The following is a 22,158-nucleotide window of genomic DNA, read 5'->3' on the forward strand; positions in this document are numbered from 1 at the left end:
ATCATCAAAAAGTCAATATATTTCACTAATTCCATTCAAATAGTGAAACTTGTATATTATATTAATTTATTACATACAGACGGATATATTTCAAATGTTTATTTATTTTCATTTTGATAATTAGAACTGACAACTAAGGAAAATCTCATTACTCCCATTAGTGTGAGTATGTAAAGCACTCAATACTTAGTTGGGCTCCTTTTGCCTGAATTACTGCAGCAGTGCAGTGTGACATGGGATCAGTCTGTGGCTCGGCTCAGGTGTTATGAGAGCCCAGGTTGCTCTAATAGTGGCCTTCAGCTCTTCTGCATTGTTGGGTCTGGCATATCGCATCTTCCTCTTCACAATAGCAAATAGATTTTCTATGAGGTTAAGGTCAGGCAAGTTTGCCGGCAAATTAAAGGGGTACTTCAGCGATGGAAAGATGAATCTGTATTTAAACTGGGTCATTATTGTAGTAGAAATGTGAAATTATTTTTGAATTTGGTGCCTTCTAGACTGAGAAAAGACAGAACATGTATTTTTGTCTCATGGGGATGAAAGACTACAATTCCCAGAATGCTTCGCTGCCCTGTGAGGCCATTCCCAAAGCCACCGCTACTGGATTACTGTAACTGAGTTTCTACAATTAAAAACTGAACGTATCTGTTCAATATAATGAGTGAGTCGCCGCGTGAGTATCACAGCACTAACGCTGCAGGAGTCAGATTACATTTAACGTCATGAATGAGCTGAGCTCTCATGATGAGAGCTGAGGTAATCGCGACTACACTCGCCGCATTCATTCACAACGTGAGTTCAGTCTGGCGTGTTTTCAATTCATGCCTTTGGAAGCTTAACTTTCACAGAAATTAATTTGAGAAGTTAAAAGACTTACATTGCTCACCATAGCTCCGTTTAAATGAGTGCCTGTAGCTGAGCTGAGCTGTGAGTGTGATCTCCATCCTCATGTGCGAGTTCAAAACATGCAGAAATGGCTCCCTCTGCTGGCTGTAGTCTTTAGCCTCTGGCCAAACATTCCTCCTATGATGCAAATATTGTCAATTTGCGTCATGGGAGGAATTTTTCCTGAAATAAAATGCATAAATCTCTCATCTCAGGGGGATATGAGGGGGGAAGCACAATCATTTGAATATACTCCAGGGTTTCTACTGATACAAAGCCATATGCTAATCGCTGAAGTAACCCTTTAAGAACAGGGATACGGTCCTTAAACCAGGTAAAGGTTGCTTTTCGAACTGTGTGCAGGTGTTGAAAAAAGTCCTGTTGAAAAAAAAGAAAGTCCATAAAGTTGGTCAGCAGCAGGAAGCATGAAGTTCTCTAAAACTTCCCGGTTATACGGCTGCGTTGAATTTGAAAAAATCTTGAAAAAAAAACACCTGGAGAGATTATCATATTTCTGAGGAGGTATTTAGACTTTAATGAAATGAAGCCAAACCTGGTATACAGAATGCCCCGAAAACATATTTACAAGCCAGAGATACAGCCAATTAAAGGGAGTTAGAAAGATCATTCAGTACAAACCGGTTAGTGAAAGTCCTGCTGGTACGCTACAGCTGTTCATTTGAAAGAGTAGAAAAGAACTAGGCTCAGGGAAGAGATGATTAAATACAGGGACAGTCGAGGAAGGCGGAAACATTTTCAGCCGCATCTGCAGCCGTCACCACAATATACATCACGTGTTATAGTCATGAATAAACTCTAAACTGCAGTGACTCTACTGCTCAAGCTGCAGAAGGAGAAATGTATTCACATCAGGAGGATATAGAGACACATGTACATATCAACAAACATATATATTACACTGCAGTCCCAAAGAGAGACCGCTGATCATCATAGACGTGGAATACTATTGGACCATAGGCCTCATTCATGAACCGCACGCGGTTTCTGCGCAAATCATTCCTAAAAGCATTCTGATGTTGTTTCATCTGCGAAAAGGTTGAACGATGTGACTGTTAACTATAGAAGTTTTTACTTACATTTTACGAAGAAAAAAACATTTTTTTTTTTTTTTTGTTATGTGGTACAATTACAGTTTAACCGTTGTAATATGACTGTTAACCTATGGATGGATTTACTTGCGTGAATTCACGTTGCGAAAAAAACCTTGGTAACTCTTTCTCTGAAGCCCATGATTATAATGAATTACAGACCCATTTATACTTATAAGTAACACTTTTCTATAAATATATTTATGAAGATTCAATATTACAAAAACATATTTCATGCATTTGCTTTTTTAATGCACATGCTCATAATCCATTATACACTAGCTGTATTTTCATGAATGGTAATTTTGATCTGTTAAAATCTATATCTCAGCCATATGCATGGATTGCTTTAAAATTATACTTTAAAAAATATTCTTGCAGTGTTTTGCTAGTATGTAACATTAAAAATATATAGTATTACAATATATATATATATATATATATATATATATATATATATATATATATATATATATATATATATATATATATATATATATATATATATATAATATAATATATATTTTCAGCTGTTTGTATGAATGATTTCTGTTTTGTTTTTGTGTTTTTTTCCATTATTTTATTAAAGGAATTATTGTTCATTAGTTACATTTACAAATTATCAACTTAAAATGAATAATGAGCACATCTTCATGATTTCTTAATATTTGCATCTTATGGTTTCACTTAAAGCCGCCAATGATGCATTTATAGAGGTTAGTAACTGTATTAGCACTCACAATAAGTATTTATAAGAAGACAACACGGTTATTAATAACAACATATTCACTTATTTGACAGAAATAAATCTGAATTACTATAGTCATTGTAACTATAATATAATAACATTATTGCAATGCAGACTGCATCTTTATAAATACATTCATGGAACCATACGACTGGCTTATTACAACTTATAAATCAGTGTATAATGGATTATAAGTCTGCACATTGAAAAAGCAGATGCATGACTTGTAAGCAATTATGACCGTTTTTTGTGTACAGTGTTTATATTGAAATATGCTGTGTACGGTGGTAAGAACGCATATTTTATCCCCGGGCAGGGGCTGCCATTGATGTTTCGCGGGCTACGTGACATCAGAGCGCGTAACTGGGAGTACATTGATCTAGTATGAGTTTCATGGGTGGGAAGTCACGGGTTTAAGGTTGGAAAAACACGGGTTGCCTGGAATGCAGTATTAGACCGCTGAGGCAGATCAGCCTAAAAATTCAACATTTGACTTTTGTCATCCTAGTGACAAACAGAGCGATGTCTAATGGAGTACAGCAGAGCAGCATCAACAATATCAAATATTGTTATATAATTTGGCCATTTCTAATTAATCGGGGGGACTTGTCCCCCTCAATGTCTGTGGTGGTTACGGCACATTTTGGCACACCTAATTCTGAAACCCATATAAGATGTAAATATTCACCACTTCTGATGCGTGTGCCTGACTTTTCGAGCATATTTAGGCCTTCGGAAATACGTTTAATATCGGAAAAGTAGAATAATAGACCGAGCAATTCCAATAGGGTCCTCACACCATCGGTGTTCAGGCCCTAATAAATGTAACTATCACTGTTCTTTTAATGCAGTTTACTTCTTTATTAATATATTTATAGAATAGTAATAAACAGAGCTATAATCCATTTTAAGCATAGAAAATGTTACCAAAAAAAAATGAACATTAAATGTTTTATGATGAACGATTAATTCCAGTTTCATTCAACGCGTAATTTATCAAAATGTCTTAGTTGGATCTTTGGATCTCTGGTGATGTTTGCTGTATTTCTCCAAACATTTAGTTTTGTTTTTTACAATCGATTGCAAGCTCATTCGTTCGAGTGCAACACACACATCCTAAAATCCTGAAGCCAAGTCCCTGTCCTACAGTTGTTCTTTTTCTATAGTTCAATAAGGTCCCAACTGTTGCATTTCACTATTTCATTTATTGGTGAAAACTTCATGGTGCAACAATTTACATTAAAAAAATAAAATAAATAAACATTTTGCAACAGCTTACGTCTGAATGCTTTTAAGATTGATTTACATACAAATATTGCTTGCGATGGAGGAATGAGGCCCAATACGAGGAACTATTTTTTTAAAGAAAAATATTAAAACCCAGACTGCTCGGTATGAGTTTTTCACACGGACAGCAGGTTGGTTGCAGTTGTCTAATCAACTTTCTAGGGGTGAACAGAAACTGCCAGTCTGGATGGTTTGTAATGGACGGTCTGGCTTTCTCTCTCAATCTGTCTCTTTGTCCTTTCTGTTTTCAGGCAGTGAGGAAGACACCTCTCCTAAGGGATCCTGACAACAGAGATGTGGCAGTCACCTCACTAACAGGCCCTGAGTCAGCAACTCCTGCGTGTGTCTGCAAAGGCATCCATTTCGCTTTTAATTTCCCAAAGAGTGTGTGGGAGGATAGACAGACAGACAGAGTGAGAAAGAAAGGTTTTTTTTGTGGGTTCTGGTAGCAGTCTCAGTAGATGCGGGAACGATGTGGTCATGGCGGGTCCCTGCATGGCAGGGATAATCCACAATCCTCTAGTTGTGTTGATGATTATGTTTTTGTCACACTCGTATTGGTCTGTAAGTGTGATTTCAAGCATTCTGTCCTGGTATTCCACAGAGGTCGGATCAAATCCAGTGCAGATAATCCAAAATAAAATCCATCATCATTAACTCTGAGTTTCCCACTTCCACACAAGCAAAACAAAACAGCCAGTAATACACCTTGAGTCGTTACAACCGGACGACTGCAGTTGCATGCGACAGCTCCGGGTTGCTTCGAATTCCTGTGTACGCACAAAGACAAAAACACAGATCAGTTAAACATACACCCAGCTGCCATGGTGGAACCATTAAAATCCTACAATTAGGAGAATAAACACCTAGTTTCAGCATTTTGATACATAGAGGAGTGATTATGAACAGAAACCGTTCGGAATAATAAAATCATCAGGGCGGGCTTTAGACGATGACGGACAGATGATCAACAGTAACGTAATCATGCACGTCAACAAAGGGGTTTGGATTATATTTGTTCAAATCCTAAACGGAGAGCTAGTTTGTATGTGCATTCACCTTCACTATTTCTCTCAGAAATGACAATCGTGTTGGTAAGTGCTCTGTATATCATTAAATTATTTTTTGTACAACACCAGCAAAGATCGTTTATTCCAGCATGTGTGCAGACAGGGTTGCCAGGTTTTTACAACAAAACGCACCAACTACTAGCCCTACTTGCCTGCTAAAATTCACATTCCTGGGTCTATATATCACATAATTAAGGTCGCCAGCGGACATGGAAAAAAACTGCGGACATGGGAAAAAAACCTGCGGGAAAAAAACGCAGACTTGGCAACACAGTGCAGTTGAGCTCTGTTGACATTTGACAACTAATGTTATGCGTCGCTCCGTTGCTCTGATTGGTTGTAGGTCTGACCAATTGAGGTCTTTCCTGGTTCGGTTGAAACACGCCCCATAATCACAGCCCAATGGAGCATTTTCAGACTCATATTCTGACTAGACTTATTTGAGTATGACCATGGCAGGCTACCTGGTGCAAGTTGTCAGTAAAAAAAAAAGAGGGTGATATGTTTATTTTTTATGTTATCATTATTGTCCCTATAAGAAAATGTGTCCAATATATTAAAGCTGATAGATAATGCATTACTTCCTTCAGCTGAGACACTTCAGAAGTGCACAGATGTGTATGAATCAATTGCTTGAAACATTTCATTTGAGATTGCATTATAAGTTTAAATTAAATGAATAAATTAGCTTACTCAATATATTTAAAGTCAAGCCAATAAAATGCTGCCAGTTCTGCTTACTTAAACTTTGAATTTCTTAACAGTGCAGTGTGTTGATTTTAGCGCCATCTAGGGGTGAGGTTATAAATTGCAATCGGCCACCGCTCACCCCTCCCTTTGAAAGCACATCGAAAAGCTACGGTGGCTGACACAGGACAAAGATGTCATCGTCTGAGGCCCCGTCCAGACGAAGCCAGCGCTTTCCCAATCTGATCTTTTTTTGCCCTCGTTTCAAGAAATATCTGCGTCCACACGAGATTACGACAACGGACTAAAAATGATGTAGTTTGCATGCCAGGCCAGTGTGTGGCACTGTAATTCTGCCACAGAAATACACTAAAAACGGAGAAGAGCTAGCAGGGGTATAGCAGTGGTCGGAGGTGAGGCAAAATCTCACAATAAAATAACAATAAATACATTTGCTACTTAACAGATGTGTTTAATTAATGTCTACACCAACCCCAACCCTAAACCTACCCTTACAATAATGCAGATACGGCAATTAAATGACGCGATATTGATGTGCGCATGCCCAGTGCCCGCAGTTGTATCCCTTTAGTCTTTCACCGTGCTGGACGTAGTGTGATGACATCACCGTTTCAGAAAATATACGGATTCGCTGTACACACGAAAATGGAAGATGATCGTTTTCAGATTTATCCCCTTTGGGACCCGGTTTCGAAAAATATCGGATTCATGCTTCTAAAACGCCGGATCCGTGTGGACGAAACGCTGATACGGTACAAAATTTATACGTATACAGCTAAACGCGTCTCTGTGTGGACTGGGCCTGAGAAAGCAGAGAATGACTAGCACTCTGTAGAGCAGTTTGTCCCTTTTGGGCCACTGTACAAACATGGAGGTGACTTCACTGTAAGAGACCCACGGTGTCTAACGATAAAAACGGCTCATTCTCAGGTAATAAAAACATAACAGTTCATTATATAAGGTCTTTATACTCCACTAAAAACATATTATATTATATTGCATTTATGTCAATAGATTCCCATAAATACTACACACTGGACCTTTAACTTAAAATATTTGATGAATAATTGATTCCCTTTTTTTTTCTTTCTTTAAACTTATTCGGGTTTGCAGTGCAGTAGTTTCTGTTAAATAAACTCTCAATAAATGTCAAGATTAATGTAATGCTACTAATGCACTCAGCAGTGTCATCTAGTGACTCATCAATAGTTTAGTCTCAGTCAGGGTCTAAAAATAAATGATATTTTCCTCAAAAAACTTGAATAACAAGGAAGCCGAAAAGAAGGTACACTCACCTCTGCAGGAGATGTCACAGACATCAAGGCCAAAGAATAAAGGCAAGAGAGAAGAATAAAAAGAGAAATAAAAACTGAAAGAAAGAAAGAAAGAAAGAAAGAAAGAAAGAAAGAAAGAAAGAAAGAAAGAAAGAAAGAAAGAAAGAAAGAAAGAAAGAAAGAAAGAAAGAAAGAAAGAAAGAAAGAAAGAAAGAAAGAAAGAAAGAAAGATGTATTAATTATGGTTACAAGGTTGGAAAATGAGCAACATCAATATTAGAACAAACACTGTGAGACACAATGGTTCTGACCGAACATCGTTCAGTCAATCATTTATTATAAATCTGTCTTACCTTCTCCTCTAGATCTTTAATCTGTCTCCTCTGAATGTCAGTCTTGTCTTCCAGGTCTCTGATCCTCTGCATTGAGAGAAACACCCATTCAATATGTTATTGTGTGCTAAGTAATCTCCGATCGAGAAACCTGAGGTCAGCGATTACAGCACAACAGTCACATATAAAATAAAGTGCGCTCCAAAAGTCTACTAGACCAGTAGCTGAATGCCCAACTGAAAAACGAATGTACATGGGTTTACAATATGCTGAGTGTTTGTTATTTCCTGACCGTTTGCTGCCCTCTTCTGTATATAACAGCTATTGCATCAGATCAGAGAACCAACACATTTAAACAAGCTTATCTTTTATTTGCACTGGAGTTACCAGACCATTGCTGTGACTGATACATTCCTGACTGACTGACTGTGAAATACTGCACCGATATTTCCATGTGTTCATTGCCTGATTGACCAGTTTATAAATCAACTGAACAGTCAAAGTTGGAGTCCACAGATCAGTTTAGGCCACCTGTGAATCAAAATGAAGCGAAAACCCCTGAGAGAGAGAGCGTTTTCATGATGACCACTCTGCTAAGGAAGTAGGAGCCTAGTTGCTTGAAAAATCTATGGAATAATTTTAAAAGATACTGTAATTTTATTTTTTATTTCAGAAATGAGGCAACAACACACATCTGATTAGGTGAATTAAACTATTATTGACTAGTATGTTAAAGGTTTTGTTCACTTTAAAATGAACATTTCCTGTTATTTTCCTCACCCCCATCTCATCCAAGATTCTTCTTTCTTTGGGTGAAGAGAAATGACATTTTTTGAGGGAAACATTCCAGGATTTTTCTCCATATAATGGACTTCAATGGGAACCAATAGTTGAAGGTCCAAATGAATGCAGTTTCAGAGGAAGGGCTTCAGAGGACCTGACCGATCCCAGAGGAATAGGGTCTGATCCAGACAAACCATCAGACATTTACAACAACTAAAGTAACCAAACTCCAGCTGGTCCAAAACGCAGCAGCTCGAGTTCTTACAACCAGGAAGTATGATCATATTAGTCCAGTTCTGTCAACACTGCACTGGCTCCCTATTAAACATCGCATACATTTTAAAATCTTGCTTATTACTTACAAAGCACTAAATGGTTTAGCTCCCCAGTACTTAAGCGAGCTCTTAACACATTATACTCCATCACGTCTATTGCGGTCTCAAAACTCTGGCCAGTTGATCATACCTAGAATATCTAAATCAACTGCAGGCGGTCGATCATTTTCCTATTGAGCTCCTAAACTCTGGAATAGTCTTCCTAGCATTGTTCGGAAAGCAGACACACTCTGTCAGTTTAAATCTAGACTAAAACGCATCTCTTTACTATGGCATACATATAGGCATTTTTTTACTTTCATTATTCAAATCAATTGACTGATTGTTAGGCTGCATTAACTAGGTCAGCCGGAACCGGGAACACTTCCCATAACACCTGATGCACTCGTTACATCATAAGAAGAACGCCATTTACGGATCGGATGGTGGACCTGCGTCTGGACATGACCAGCTCATCCCTGAAATGTCTGCAGAGAGCGTGTCAATTAGACCTGTGTTTCCCAACCTTTTTTTCAGTCACGGCACCCTTTGAAAATTTTCTACATTTTGTGGCACCCCCTCACATACGTTACGCTAGGGGTTTAACGGTACAGATTGCTCACGGTTCGGTTCGTATCACGGTTTTAGGTTCACAGTTTTTAGGTAGAGAAATTGAATAAATAATCAAATGTAAAATAACTGCATATTTAACTGTTTAAATTAAAGATTAATCCTTATTAAACTTACAAAAGTTATCCAATCAAGAGCAGTGAGTGATGTCCTTATCTTTTGTTTGACATCAAAGAGTAAAGGCTACTGCCCCTTTAAGACCTAATACAGGGATATGCTCGTCTTTATCGACTGTATAAAGTTCACTTAAGGCATATTCAGACTATGGGCCCTATCTTGCACCCAGCGCAATTGACTTTGTACGCCGACGCATGTGTCATTCCTATTTTGCACCCGCGCAAAGCGCGCTTTTCCCTCCACAGAAGCACGTCGCTAAACTAGTGAATGAACTTGCGCTCCCTGGGCGGTTCAGCGCAAAAAAGGAGGCGTGTTCCGGCGCAAACAATCCCTGGTGCTATTTTGCTGTTCCATTAAACAATTGCGCCACTGACCAGAAAAAACTTAGTCTAAAGTCAGTGGCGCGTTGCGCGTTGTTCATTATGCTATTTTAAGGGCGCATGCTTGACCATAATGTATAGCGTGTACAACGCGCATACACTTTGCTCATGTAATCTACACAGATGCAACAGTTATTTTTGCAAATCATAAATTGTTACACTAAAAAAATATTAACACAAGAGATGACAGAAATAATTGTGGTGTGCCACGAAGATGTGAAAAATAGGCAGAAATCTAGCTTACAAATTATTCAGGCTAATTGTAGTAATTAAGGATCAGACCTGTTTGCCCAATAGTGGCAAGACTTATATGTATATAAGGACATCTATCTTTCACTGCTCTTACAAGAACATCAGTCTCCTCGGCTGTGAACCGCTCCTGGCGTGCGCCTGGTAAATACGCCATAATAATAGCAATCCATAATGGAACTTGCGCACCTGCTTTTAAAGGGAATGTTGGATGACGCTCTGATTGGTTTATTCACGTTACGCCCAAACCACACCTATGAATAATGAAGCTACTTCAGACCAACCCATTTTAGATTTGCGCCGGGCGCAAGAGCCATTTATCCCGCCGGGAAAATAGTAACAGCTCCGGGACCCGCCCAAAAAGTTACTTGCGCTTCAGGCTTTGCCACTTGTGTTTCAGATCGTTAAAATTGGGCCCTATGTCTGCTTGGATACTCATCATGATGGACATGTTGACATATTGTGTGAGTTAGTCCATTCAAGCGCAAGACTTAAAAGATAATTCAATATTTGCGCGCTTGTGAGACGTGTGCGCGCTTTCGGGCGAGTTCTCATTCGTGTCTTCTGGCGAATATACTCGGGTGATGATGGTGAAAATGACTGGTCATACGGCAGCACTCGCATGCATTGAACACAGTTTACAAAGAGAGACTGTTTTCTTTTATTATCGCTGTTGTTGTAATGCATCACTGAGAAGCCAGCACGTGTATCCATCTAAAGAAGCATACACAAAGCATTATTTTCAAGTTACAACCCATAATAAAGATGCGTCGTCATCAGATGTGAGATGAACCGCGGTGCAAGTGTGTCCCGGCACCTTTTACATGTGACAGCACCCCTGCTCTCGTCAGACGGCACCCCGGTTGGGAAACACTGAATTTGACTCTCCCCTGTGATGGCCGCATCAACACGACATCCTGAATAAACCCGTCTCCCGCATGACGACTCCAATCTTTCGAATAATCTTACAAATATCTATTGATCTAATATGACTTCTGACCTGTAAAGTTGCCAGAATTATAATCATACACTGTTTGTTCGTCAGCCAGAGGGGAACTGGCACCCCGACTGAGCCTGGTTTCTCCCAAAGGTTATTTTTTCTCTGGCCCTGAAGGAGTTTTGGTTCCTTGCCACTGTTGCTGTTGCCTTTGACTTTTGCCTTGCTCAGTTGGGCTCACTTAAATTTCAACTATATTACTGATCTGCCCATTATTATATTGACACTATATAATAATTGAAATTAGCTGGATGACATCACCGTTTTCTCCAGAGCGACTGTACTGAATCAAATTTTGTTGCATTAGTTTCCTGTTAAAGTCCCTGTGAACCGGAAGTAGCGAGTGAGTGTCCTTCAGTGCTGTGATGCATTTCCAAGTGAAACGGATATTGAACAGGATAAGGGCAGGGTTTGACTTCAGCGCTCCTCCTCTTCATCTCTCGCTCATAGCAGACGAACGGTAGGGGGGAGTGGCTACGCATTTTAAAACGCAAGCCGTCAAACTGACATCATCTGGGAAAGAACACCGTTTTTTAGACCCGGAAGTACCTTATCAGATTGTTGTTGAAAATTGTTCACCCTAAAACCTGTAATATGTGCTAACAAAGTAAACGAGATCGATTTCGATTTCATGAGGACTTTAACACTGTGAAGCTCCTTTGAAACAATTGGACCTGTAAAAAGCGCTATATAAATAAAGGTGACTTGAAAAAAAAAAAAATTACATTTTAACCTGAACTGCTCATCTTGCGCTGCTCTGCGATGGACCACAGATTGTGTAATCATGCCAAAAAGGTCACGCTAGATGTAGGCAGAAGACCCGCCCCAAGTGAACGTGTGAGGACTAATAGAGGAGCAAGGTGAGCAATTTAGGTCCAATTATTATTTTATTTTTTAAAATGTCCGATGGTTTGTCTGGATCAGACCCTATTCCTCTGGGATCGTGCAGACTTGGTTCCCATTGAAGTCCATTATGTGCAGAAAAATCCTGTAATGTTTTCCTCAAAAAACTTAATTTCTTTTCCACTGAAGAAAGAAAGACATGAAAATCTTGGATGGCATGGGGGTGAGTAAAATATCAGGAAATGTTCATTTTGAAGTGAACTAATCCTTTTAGGTTTTTATTGTTTTATTGTTTTATTAGGATCCCCATTAGCGGCCCATTTAATGGCAGCTAATCTTCCTGGGGTCCTCTTTTAAAATTATTCACATCATAAAATCACACAAAACAATAATCAACACAAATTACAATAAAAATAATTCAAACATTGCGCTTACATTCAGAGAGAAGAGAAGGTGACTTGAACTATTATGTTAAGAATATAATGTCTATTGTGGCAGATTTAGGTTACTGTCAGTGGATTACTTCATGACTTTCATGTTGTCTGTACGATTCTTCTTGAATTAGGTTATTTCTACAACACGGTATAATTGGTTAATTAGTTGGTCTTTCTACAAAACAGGTGTCATTTGTGTTCCACATATAAATATGAGTAAAACCTTTTACAGATGAATAGCTGATGATGAATACGAATGAAACTTTGGTGTGAGTTGTATTGTTTTGAACAGTACCTGATGGGCTTGATGGAGCAGCTCCATCCTCTCCTGCAGCACTTGACAGTCATACTCTCGGCTCTTACGCAGCATCTGTCTGCGGAGTCTCTCCACGGCCGAGCGTAACTCGTCCTTCTGCAGCTCGTCCAGAGGTTCTCCGTATTTTATCACTTTATCCTGCTGCAATGCGTTGTACAGGGTTGCCTCCAACTCTTGGATTTGCTGTTGCACACCCACACCCACACACACACCCACACACACACACACCCACACACAACAAACAGTTACAGATCATGACAGTAAGGTTCTCTTGCAAAAAAAATTACAATAAAGTGTGTATATATATATGGTGGGTTAAGGTGTAAAGGAAGGGTCAACAGCGTAAATATAGACGTAATTACAGAAATTAATTATTGCTGCAATTAAAGGTGCACTATGTAGTATTTTTGCAGTAAAATATCCAAAAACCACTAGGCTAGTGTTATATATTTTGTTCAGTTGAGTACTTACAATATCCCAGATGTTTCCAACTATTTGTAAATTGTGAGAAAATTGCTATTTTAACTAAGGACCGGAACGTTTCAGCATAGCGTTTGAGGGAGTCGCCTGTCAATCGCGTCATATCTGCGTTACCCTCGGTTTCGGGTTTTATTTGGCGCACAGAGTAACGCCATAACATCATTTTAAACACACTTAAATGTATCTAATATGATAAACAGAGCTGCTTTACCTCATAATCATAACCGGAAGAGCGGATCAGTGCAGCTGCCCGGCGACTGTGTCCCGTCATAATAAAAGTCCCGCTGATCGCGAGGCAGATATTTGTTTAACAATCGCTCCAGCGGCCGTGCTCAGCTCCACAACACTCGGTCCTGCTCTGCTTCACTAAAGTAACTTTAATAACCGCATGCATGAACGTGATTTCTGCCCGAGTCCTATTTTCCACCGGCTGTGAGGTGAAGATCACATGTCCCAAGATACTGCGCTCACACTTTGCGTCATCAAACTACGCCTTTATTTAGAAAAGGCGCCCTCCAGTGGACGGAAAGTCGCATAGTCCACCTTTAATGCAGGTATTTTTATGAATATTGTACAATGTAAAACATTTGTGTACACATTAAGTGCATTCATGTTCAAGATTCATTTAAATGTTAGTACATAAAAACACTTAATATAAAGTGGGACCACATTTACTTTTTTACTTTGAAATCAAATAATGGTTGAAGATGGTTGGTTTGGTTCATGGTTTACAACACCAATGCAGAAAATAGGTTTTGGACAAAGAAAACGTTGGTGGCTACTGTTAAAGTTTGACAAGACAAACCTTTCGTAGCACCATAATGATTAAACGATACAAAAACACTCAAACTGGTTCATCATTATGAAGATTTTACCTCTGTCTTTCTAACGGACTCAAAAATGTAATCGAATAAAATATCAAAATTAACAACATGTACCCCTTTCTAAAACAGAACATCACGGTAATTGTTTCACTGAAGTTCATAGAAGGAAGACATGTCTGAAAGTTGAGCAATAATTTACCATGTAAGCCTGGTCCAGCGCCTGCTTCCTGTAGTCTAGTTCCTCCTCCAGATATCCCTTTTGTTTGCAGAACATCTCCTGCAAGTCAACAGTCAGTGCTTTAGATGACATCAAAACATTAGTACAGTTGACCCAACTTAATTAAACTGATAGACCGGGTACATATAATGCAACCACTTTGTATTGTCCTAAAAGGATAGTTCACCCAAAAATAACTGTTAGTGAAAGGATAACAATGATAGATTTCCCCTTCATCTCGTAAAACAAGTCTTCAACTGCATATCTGAGGGGTCTGTGCAGATGACCAACGCGAACATAAATCTTCAGCAGCCTATTTTGCTTAGTTTGTAAATGTAAAACATTTTAAACCTACTGTTTACTTGCATATATTTTTAAAAACAGAGGAATCCATTATTCATCGACATCAAACATGTAAGACAAGTAATGTGTGATGTTTTGTTTGTACCATCTCGAGCTCCAGGTCCATCATCTTCTGATGCAGGGCTGCTTCTGTGCCTTCGATCTGCTGAATCCACTAAACCACAACAGACAACAATACACTCATTCTGTGATCTCTTCATTGCAAATGATTACACTGGACTACAATGTTTTTTAGAAGTCGCATGCTTCAGAAATAAAATGTATTTTAATGTGCTGAATTCAAATATGACACTTAAAACAATTGATTGGCTACTGACTGGATAAGTTTTTACATTTTACATCTATACCTGTCATCTGTCCTGCTTATATAACACTTTAGAAATGAGAAAAAAGGTTATATAAATAAAATGTATTGTGAAACAAAAGGCAACAAAATTATATGCACATAATAAAGAACAATTGAGTGTCTACTCTGCACTTCTTGGTCTGTCTCTTGTCTCTCATCACTGTCCAGAAATAGGTATGATGGGATCCATCTAAAATTATCTACACTGTTCACTCAAGGATGAGGCATCTCTGATCACTTTGGCTAAACAGAAATGTGTCCCTTTGCTAAATCAAACACTGACAAGTAAGAGAGCACAACACTGTACGAGTCCAACAGCAATATAGGGCAATTTGTTCAGCAACAAGTGATGTACGCTTTTTATGATTGTAACATCCACGACTTCTAGGAATAACATAATGCCATTTATATCAGCTTCAGATTACATGATTCATTGTTTTGCCTATGTAATGGATGTAGGCCATAGTGTTGTCACGATACCAAAATTATGACTTCGATACGATATCAGACTAAAATATTGATATATCGATACTAAATCGATACCACAGTAAAAAAATAAATAAATAAGATAAGATGCTTAATATGACAACAGAACTTGTTATTATTCGTTTTGTTATTTTTTACTAAAAATTCATGTGGCCAGCATGTTCCTTAGGGTTGGGCATCGTTTTGATTTGAACAATTATTGATCAATTGATCAATTACTATTAAAATTATCTCACAAATTTTTGCTATCTCAATGTATTTTTTACAATGGGGTAATTGTGTTGCAATAGCTTACACACAGCACAAGGAAACTTGATTTCGAATGGTAAATTGAATTAAAAAAGACGAGTAAACAGTAATAAAATAAGAACAAATAAACAGATTACAAACAATAGCACAAATAAATGCAATAGAATAGAAGATACAAATTAAATAGACTGCTTTATTTTTTCAGGTAGGTCTAACATTCAGATAAGAAACTGAATTAAAAAAATGCATAGTAATTACATTTAAAACAACATTGGATAATGTTCTTTGTAAAAAATTCAATAGCGTACAGATGACAGTATTAAAGTTACACAAGTTGATCAGTCAAGAGCAGTTGATCGTGTCTTTTTGTAGTTTGAATAACAAATGACTGCGGTCCCTTTAAGACTAACGGACGCATGGATCCTAAACACTGTTCCTGTTACTCGTTCTTCCTGAACTGTTTGCGACTGTGTTTACATTAATACTCTTCCAGATGTGCACTGATAATTCTTTGAGTGTATTTGACCAATAATAAGCTGGAAAAGGAAGCAAATGTTTGCATTTGTATCATGTCAGAGGCGGCTTTATTACGGTAGGCTATGTGTGTGTGCGCTTCAGATGTGAGCACGAAATCTGCAGGGATTAGTAGAATTAATTTATGTGCAATCCCGCGCGAAATTCAGACCGATCTCTCACTAACACTAACACACTGTCATGAGGAAAAAGTCCAACAGAACGAGTGTTCGCCGTGCTCAGAGGTTAACCGGGCTGAGGGAGAATATGCCGGTGTGTGTCACTCGCTGTCGGTCGGAGAGGAGAGCGCAGCTGATATCGATACTGTAAAAACTGAGAATCGTATCGTTTCAGATATTCCAGTATCGATATATATCGAAATATCGATATTTTTGACAACACTAGTAGGCCAGTAAGAGCTGTGCATGTCTTTAGCGTCCTTGTTAGCTTGCCTGTCTCCTACGGTGGAGACCCTGGTATGAATCCTGCTCAGAGCGGGTTGAGTAGGACCGGTTACATATGGTGCCGTGACCCGAATGGGAGTGAGGTTTAGGGGGGTGAGTGTAATGTGTTAACCTCACTCCCCTGGCCTCAAGAGGCACACTAGAAACTGATGCTAGTGGATGTTGTCTTTAGCGTCCTTGTTAGCATACCCGCATCCCATGCCGGAGACCCCAGCTCGAATCCATCCGAGTGGGTCCAGTAGGACTAGTAACATTTGGTACCATGACCTGGATGGGAGTGAGTTTTGGGGGGTGAGTGTAATGTAGGCCAGTAAGAGCTGTCCATGCAAACCTCACTCCCCTGGCCTCAAGAGGCGCACTAGAAACTGATGCTAGTGGCTGTTGTCTTTAGCATTCCTTGTAAGCATACCCGCATCCCACGGCGGTGACCCTGGTTCGAAGTGGGTTAAGTAGGTCCACTAATACCCCTTTTCCACCAGAATGAACTGGGTGTAGTTCAGAGCCAGTGCTAGTGTCAGTTCTAAGTTGGTTCGAATGAGGAGCCTTTAAGAACCGGTTTGGCTTTCCACAGGCTAGAGAGCCACCACAGAGCTAGGTCTTACGTCACCGTATACATCTCATCTTTCTCGCTAGAATTTTAGCAAAGCTAGCGAGGCAGCAGGAAATACACACACACCAGGCTTATTCAAGATGCATCGGCGGTGTGCGGAGCGATCCGTGTATGATATCAAAATACAGCGTGATCAATTCAAAAGCATAAGGAGTCGTTTCCGCTCGCTGTACTTTGATGTCATACACAATCAGTCTGCACAGCGCGCTCCTATGCATCTCGAGCCTTTCCTCAAAGGCTCATGGCTTTATGATCCTGCATCAGCATCAGAACACCGTGAATCCAGCACATTTGTAGCCTGGATGCCAGCCGAATTTAGCCCCGCCCACAACATTTTTAGGTCTGGCAATTCGGTCTGGCCTTGCTCCATAGAGGAGTAATTATCTCCGAACAGAAACTGTTCGGACCAATGAAATCATCAGGGCGGGCTTTAGACGATGACGGACAGAGGATCCACAGTAACGTAATCATGCACGTCATCAAAGGGGCTTGGATTATATTTACTCGAATCCTAAACGGAGAGCTTGTTTGTATATGCATTCACCTTCCTAATTTCTCTCAAAGATGATGATCATGTTGGGTAAGTACTCTGTGTATCAATAAATTATTTTATTTTTTTACAACACCGGCAAAGATCGTTTATTTCAGCGCACGTGCAGACAGGGTTGCCAAGTTTTTACAACAAAACCCGCCAACTACTAGCCCTAAACAATGGCTTCTCGTGGGGTTCTCCGTGGGAAAAATGGTGTTTGGGGGGTAAAATGTGTGTTATTTTGGCAAGATTGCCTGTTAAAATTCGCACTCATGAGTCTATATATCACATAATAGTCGCTTCAACCTGCGGACATACATAACCGCGGAAAGAAACGCGGACTTGGCAACACATTGCATTTGAGCTCTGTCTGTTGACATTTGACAAAGCGTCGCTTCGTTGCTCTGATTGGTTTGCTCCATTGGGCTGCGATTATGAGGCGTGTTTCAACCGAACCAGGAAAGACATCAATTGGACAGACCTACAAAGGTCTATCCAATTGATGTCTTTCCTGGTTCGGTTGAAACAAGCCCCATAATCACATCCCAATGGAGCGGTTTCAGACTCATATTCTGACTAGAATTCAGTATGATCACGTCAGGCTAGCACATTTGTGCAGCTCTTCAAGATTTGTATAGACAGAGATTACAATCGAGCAGCTGTTAGCTTTATTAGCTGCTATTTAAAAAATGGCGGTCACAAGTTTGTGTTTGTCTTGTTGATCACAGTAACACCGCCCCCAGCCGCTGACACAAGCGGTCCTTACTTCTAGCCCAGCAATGTTTTGGTGCTACTAAAGAACCATTTTTCCTGGCTCGGAGCTGGTTCTTTGGCTGTGGAAAGACAAAGAACCGATTTGAAACTAGGCTCTGGCTCCGAACTAGCACAAGCACTGCCTTGGTGGAAAAGGGGTATAACATTTGGTGCCGTAACCCGGATGGAAGTGGGGTTTAGGGGGTTGAGTGTAACGAACCAAGGCTAGTATGAGCTGTGCGTGTAAACCTCACTACCCTGATCTCAAGAGGCACTCTAGTGACTGACTCTAGCGGCTGCATTTTTTAGCGTCTTTATTAGTGTGTCAGCCTTCCACACCGGAGACTCCGGTTCGAACCCCGCTCAGTCCGGGTCAAGTAGGACCAGTGACATTTGGTGGTGTGACCTGGATGGCAGTGAGTTTTAGGGAGATGAGTGTAACAGATGCAGGCCAGTAAGAGGTGTACAAAACCGTACTCCCCTGGCCTCGAGGCACATCAGAGACTGACGGTAGAGGTCTTCAGCGTCCTTGCCGCCTCCCAAAATGGAGATCCCCGTTCGAATCCAGCTCAGAGTGGGTCGAGTAGGACCAGTCACATCTGGTGCCGTGAGCCACATGGGAATAAGGGGGGTGATTGTAACGTAGGACAGTAAGAGCTGTGCGTGTAAACCTCACTTCCCTGGCCTCAAGAGGCACGCTACAGCTTCTGTCTTTAGTGTTCTTGTTAGTGCACCCATCTCCTATGCCTGAGTCCCCGGTTTGAATCCCTCTGAGTGGTTCAAGTAGGACCGGTGACATTTAGTGCCCTGAGCTGGATTAGAGTGATGTTTAGAGGGATAAGTGTAACGGATGTAGGCCAGTAAGAGCTGTACATGCAAATCTCACTCCCCTGGCTTCAAGAGAGGCATTAGCAGCTTTTGTTTTTACCGTCCTTGTTAGCGCGCACACCTCCCATGCTGGAGACGCCAGTTTGAATCACTCCGAGTGGAGAACTGGTAACATTTGGTACCATTGACCCAGAAAAGAGGGAGGTTTAGGGGGGTGAGTGTAACGGACATAGGCCAGAAAAAGCTGTGCATGCAAACCTCACTCCCCTGCCCTCAAGAGGCGCATTAGCAGCTTCTGTTTTTAGCGTCCTTGTTAGCGTGCCTGCCTCCCATGCCAGAGACTCTGGTTCGAATCCCGCTGTGTGTCGAGTAGGACCGGTTACTCTTAAGAAAAAAAAAGTACTGTGCAAACCCAGTCAAAGATTTATTCATATGTCTGGTCAAAGATGTATTTTAGTTATTTCTGGTTTAAATTGAGGTCCCTTCCCTGTATAACTCACATATCCTCCGCCATTACCAAATCAAAGGTCATTTACTTACCCAATGGTATATCTTGAAAACTAGAGCCAATCAACAATTTTAAGCATAATTTTCATTTTGAATTAGTAAAGTTTGACTACATCTATTTCAGAAGCATTTTGGCTGTAGACCAGTGTTATTATTCTCCGTCACAAACAGAATGAGAAAAGTAAATGTTGTGTATACAGTACTGTGACACTTTTGTTTCGAATGTAATGGCATTCAGACATGTGACTGTTTTTGGGCCTCTCTATTATACTTATATAACCTGAAACAGGAAACCACGTACCTTCTCAGCGAGAGACAGCACAGTACTTGCTTGAATAATGGCCACCTGCTCCTCGTTCCTCAAGTTCTGCATAAAGCCAGAAACACATAATGGGCATTTACACTACAACTGGTAATAATCTAGCCCATGACAGAAAGGAAAATGTTGAATGGATTGTTGTCTGTGACGTACCCCGTTATCCCCTAGTATATCCAACAGCTTGATGAGGTCTGGTATACACACGTCCTGTTGAGAGCAGATGACAGCAGAACTGGGTCATGGGTTCTTACTGTTATTGAAAGCAAAGAGCCAGTTTATGATTTCATACTTACCTTCACTCCCTCCTTTATACAGTAGATCTGTAGTGCACTCACTCCCTCAGAGAAAGGATGGATTTGAAGGTTGAACGGAGGCGATCTCCTCTCACGCTCCTGACAGATCACATCAAACACACGTTACACACTTACACCAACAGCATTATCACGTGCACTCCAGACTAACGTCTCTACTATACCATCCACATAGATGATAGATCTGTTTCCTTAAAGCATAGTTTGTGTATTTCTGTACTTCCACCACTAGGTGGATGCATCCATCTGAGAATGTAAAACAAGATGAGAGACAAAGAGTGTTCTTGTTTGTCAAGAAGGGAGCGTTTTGGCACAGCAACTATCCATGGAAGTACGTGCACATTTGTGTTTTACTTACAGATAAATAAAGAGTTGTGCAAATTTCATTATGTGTGTTATGTTGTACGTACTTAAAGATACCACAGCAGTTCTGCATAATTAATTTGCCCCCCTTGGTCAAAATTGCAGTCTGAGGATGGAAATGCCAGATTTGACCACCATTATGCTGCTCTCGTATGATAGAATAGCAATCTAAAGGAAACTGTAATACTGCTAAATGATAATATTCAGGGCCCAGTGGAACCAACCATGTGTATGTTATAACTCATATAACTTATAGCATACGATAATAGTAAGTTACAACTTATGCATTATTATACATTTTTGCATTGCACTATTTAAATTAGTTGAAACCTAAACCCATGTATAAACTAGATATTTACGGAAGCATCCAATAAAAGCATCCAGGAATAATAGTACAGACTCACTACAAAGGCCTTAAGAACAAATGTATTTACAAGTTTAAAGGGGACATATTATTCAAAATTGACTTTTATATTGTTTTAGAACATATTTATGTGTGTGTACACAACCACCCTATTGTTGTAAACATCCATACACTGTTATTTTTCTCCATAAATCTGAAACAATGTCTCAAAATGAGTCATTCAAGAATGGGATTCAACATGATGTCACATTGGAACAGGCCCCGCCTACGACTGCTAACAGACTCCGCCCTATTAGATTAGCCCCGCCCCTCATTGAGCTGTACACAGTCTGCCATGTTTATCTCCAGCAGAGCATTCTCAGCAGCATTCAAGTAAGAAATGTGTTCTTATTAAAGCCACTTACGTTATTCAGTCGAGAGCAGTGAGTGATTTTCTGTTTTTCTTCTGTTGTTTGATTCATATTAACATCATGTATCAGCAGGTACTGTATAAATCCCTGCTGTCACTTTAATACACATATCTAATACGCACATGTGATATATTTCCCTGCTGTTTACCTTCACAGACATAACCGACTGTGTGTGAGATGACAATCAAAACCAAACCAAAACCAAAATTTAGTTTTTGGCAGAGTATCCGAGGCAGGAGCTGTACAGGCTCCGCCCTCTTCTGGATGGGGGCGGGGAAGAGCAGCTCATTTGCATTTAAAGATACATGCACGAAAACCACATGTTTTTCCTTCCATTAACAACACGGTATAATAAATGATCTGTTGGGTATTTTGAGCGGAAACTTCACATTCTGGAGACACTTGAGGCTTTTTACATCTTATTACATCTTGTAAAAAGGTGAATAATAGGTCCCCTTTAAGTAAGGCCATATGAACAGCTGGTGCAATATGTGGACAGAGATAGAGCTCAAACCTCCAGCTCAAGTATGCGAAACTCCAGAAGTTCATTCTGATCTCTAGAGTCCTGCAGTTCCTGCTGCAGCTTTCCGTTTTCATTCTCCAACTTTTCAACCTTTCAAAGAAACATCAAGAAAAATGTGACTAATGGACTTTATGAAAGACTTACATTGATGGTGCTTTTTACAAATGGACTTTTTGTATCCAACGCACCTCTCAGCATCTATATTTACATTTATGCATTT

General features: G+C 39.9%; 1 protein-coding gene across 8 annotated transcripts in view; it reads right to left on the minus strand.

Moving 5' to 3' along the window:
- Positions 1-2,525: 2,525 nt before the first annotated feature.
- jakmip2 (janus kinase and microtubule interacting protein 2) overlaps positions 2,526-22,158 on the minus strand; it is a 59,326-nt gene continuing 39,693 nt past the window's right edge. For 7 of the 8 annotated variants that reach the window (XM_067423035.1, XM_067423030.1, XM_067423033.1 and 4 more), the window contains 10 exons: positions 21,930-22,028; positions 20,261-20,359; positions 20,121-20,174; positions 19,950-20,015; positions 14,446-14,514; positions 13,980-14,057; positions 12,456-12,659; positions 7,435-7,500; positions 7,103-7,176; positions 2,526-4,799 (listed from right to left, as the gene is read on the minus strand). In XM_067423035.1, the coding sequence (XP_067279136.1) occupies positions 7,126-7,176; positions 7,435-7,500; positions 12,456-12,659; positions 13,980-14,057; positions 14,446-14,514; positions 19,950-20,015; positions 20,121-20,174; positions 20,261-20,359; positions 21,930-22,028 (786 nt within the window). In that variant the 3' untranslated portion in view covers positions 2,526-4,799; positions 7,103-7,125. Of the gene's footprint in view, positions 4,800-7,102; positions 7,177-7,434; positions 7,501-12,455; positions 12,660-13,979; positions 14,058-14,445; positions 14,515-19,949; positions 20,016-20,120; positions 20,175-20,260; positions 20,360-21,923; positions 22,029-22,158 lie in introns of those variants that run through there. The other variant, XM_067423037.1, reaches the window with a different exon arrangement.

This window comes from Pseudorasbora parva, chromosome 18 (assembly GCF_024679245.1).
Source record: "Pseudorasbora parva isolate DD20220531a chromosome 18, ASM2467924v1, whole genome shotgun sequence".
Classification (NCBI taxonomy): domain Eukaryota; kingdom Metazoa; phylum Chordata; class Actinopteri; order Cypriniformes; family Gobionidae; genus Pseudorasbora; species Pseudorasbora parva.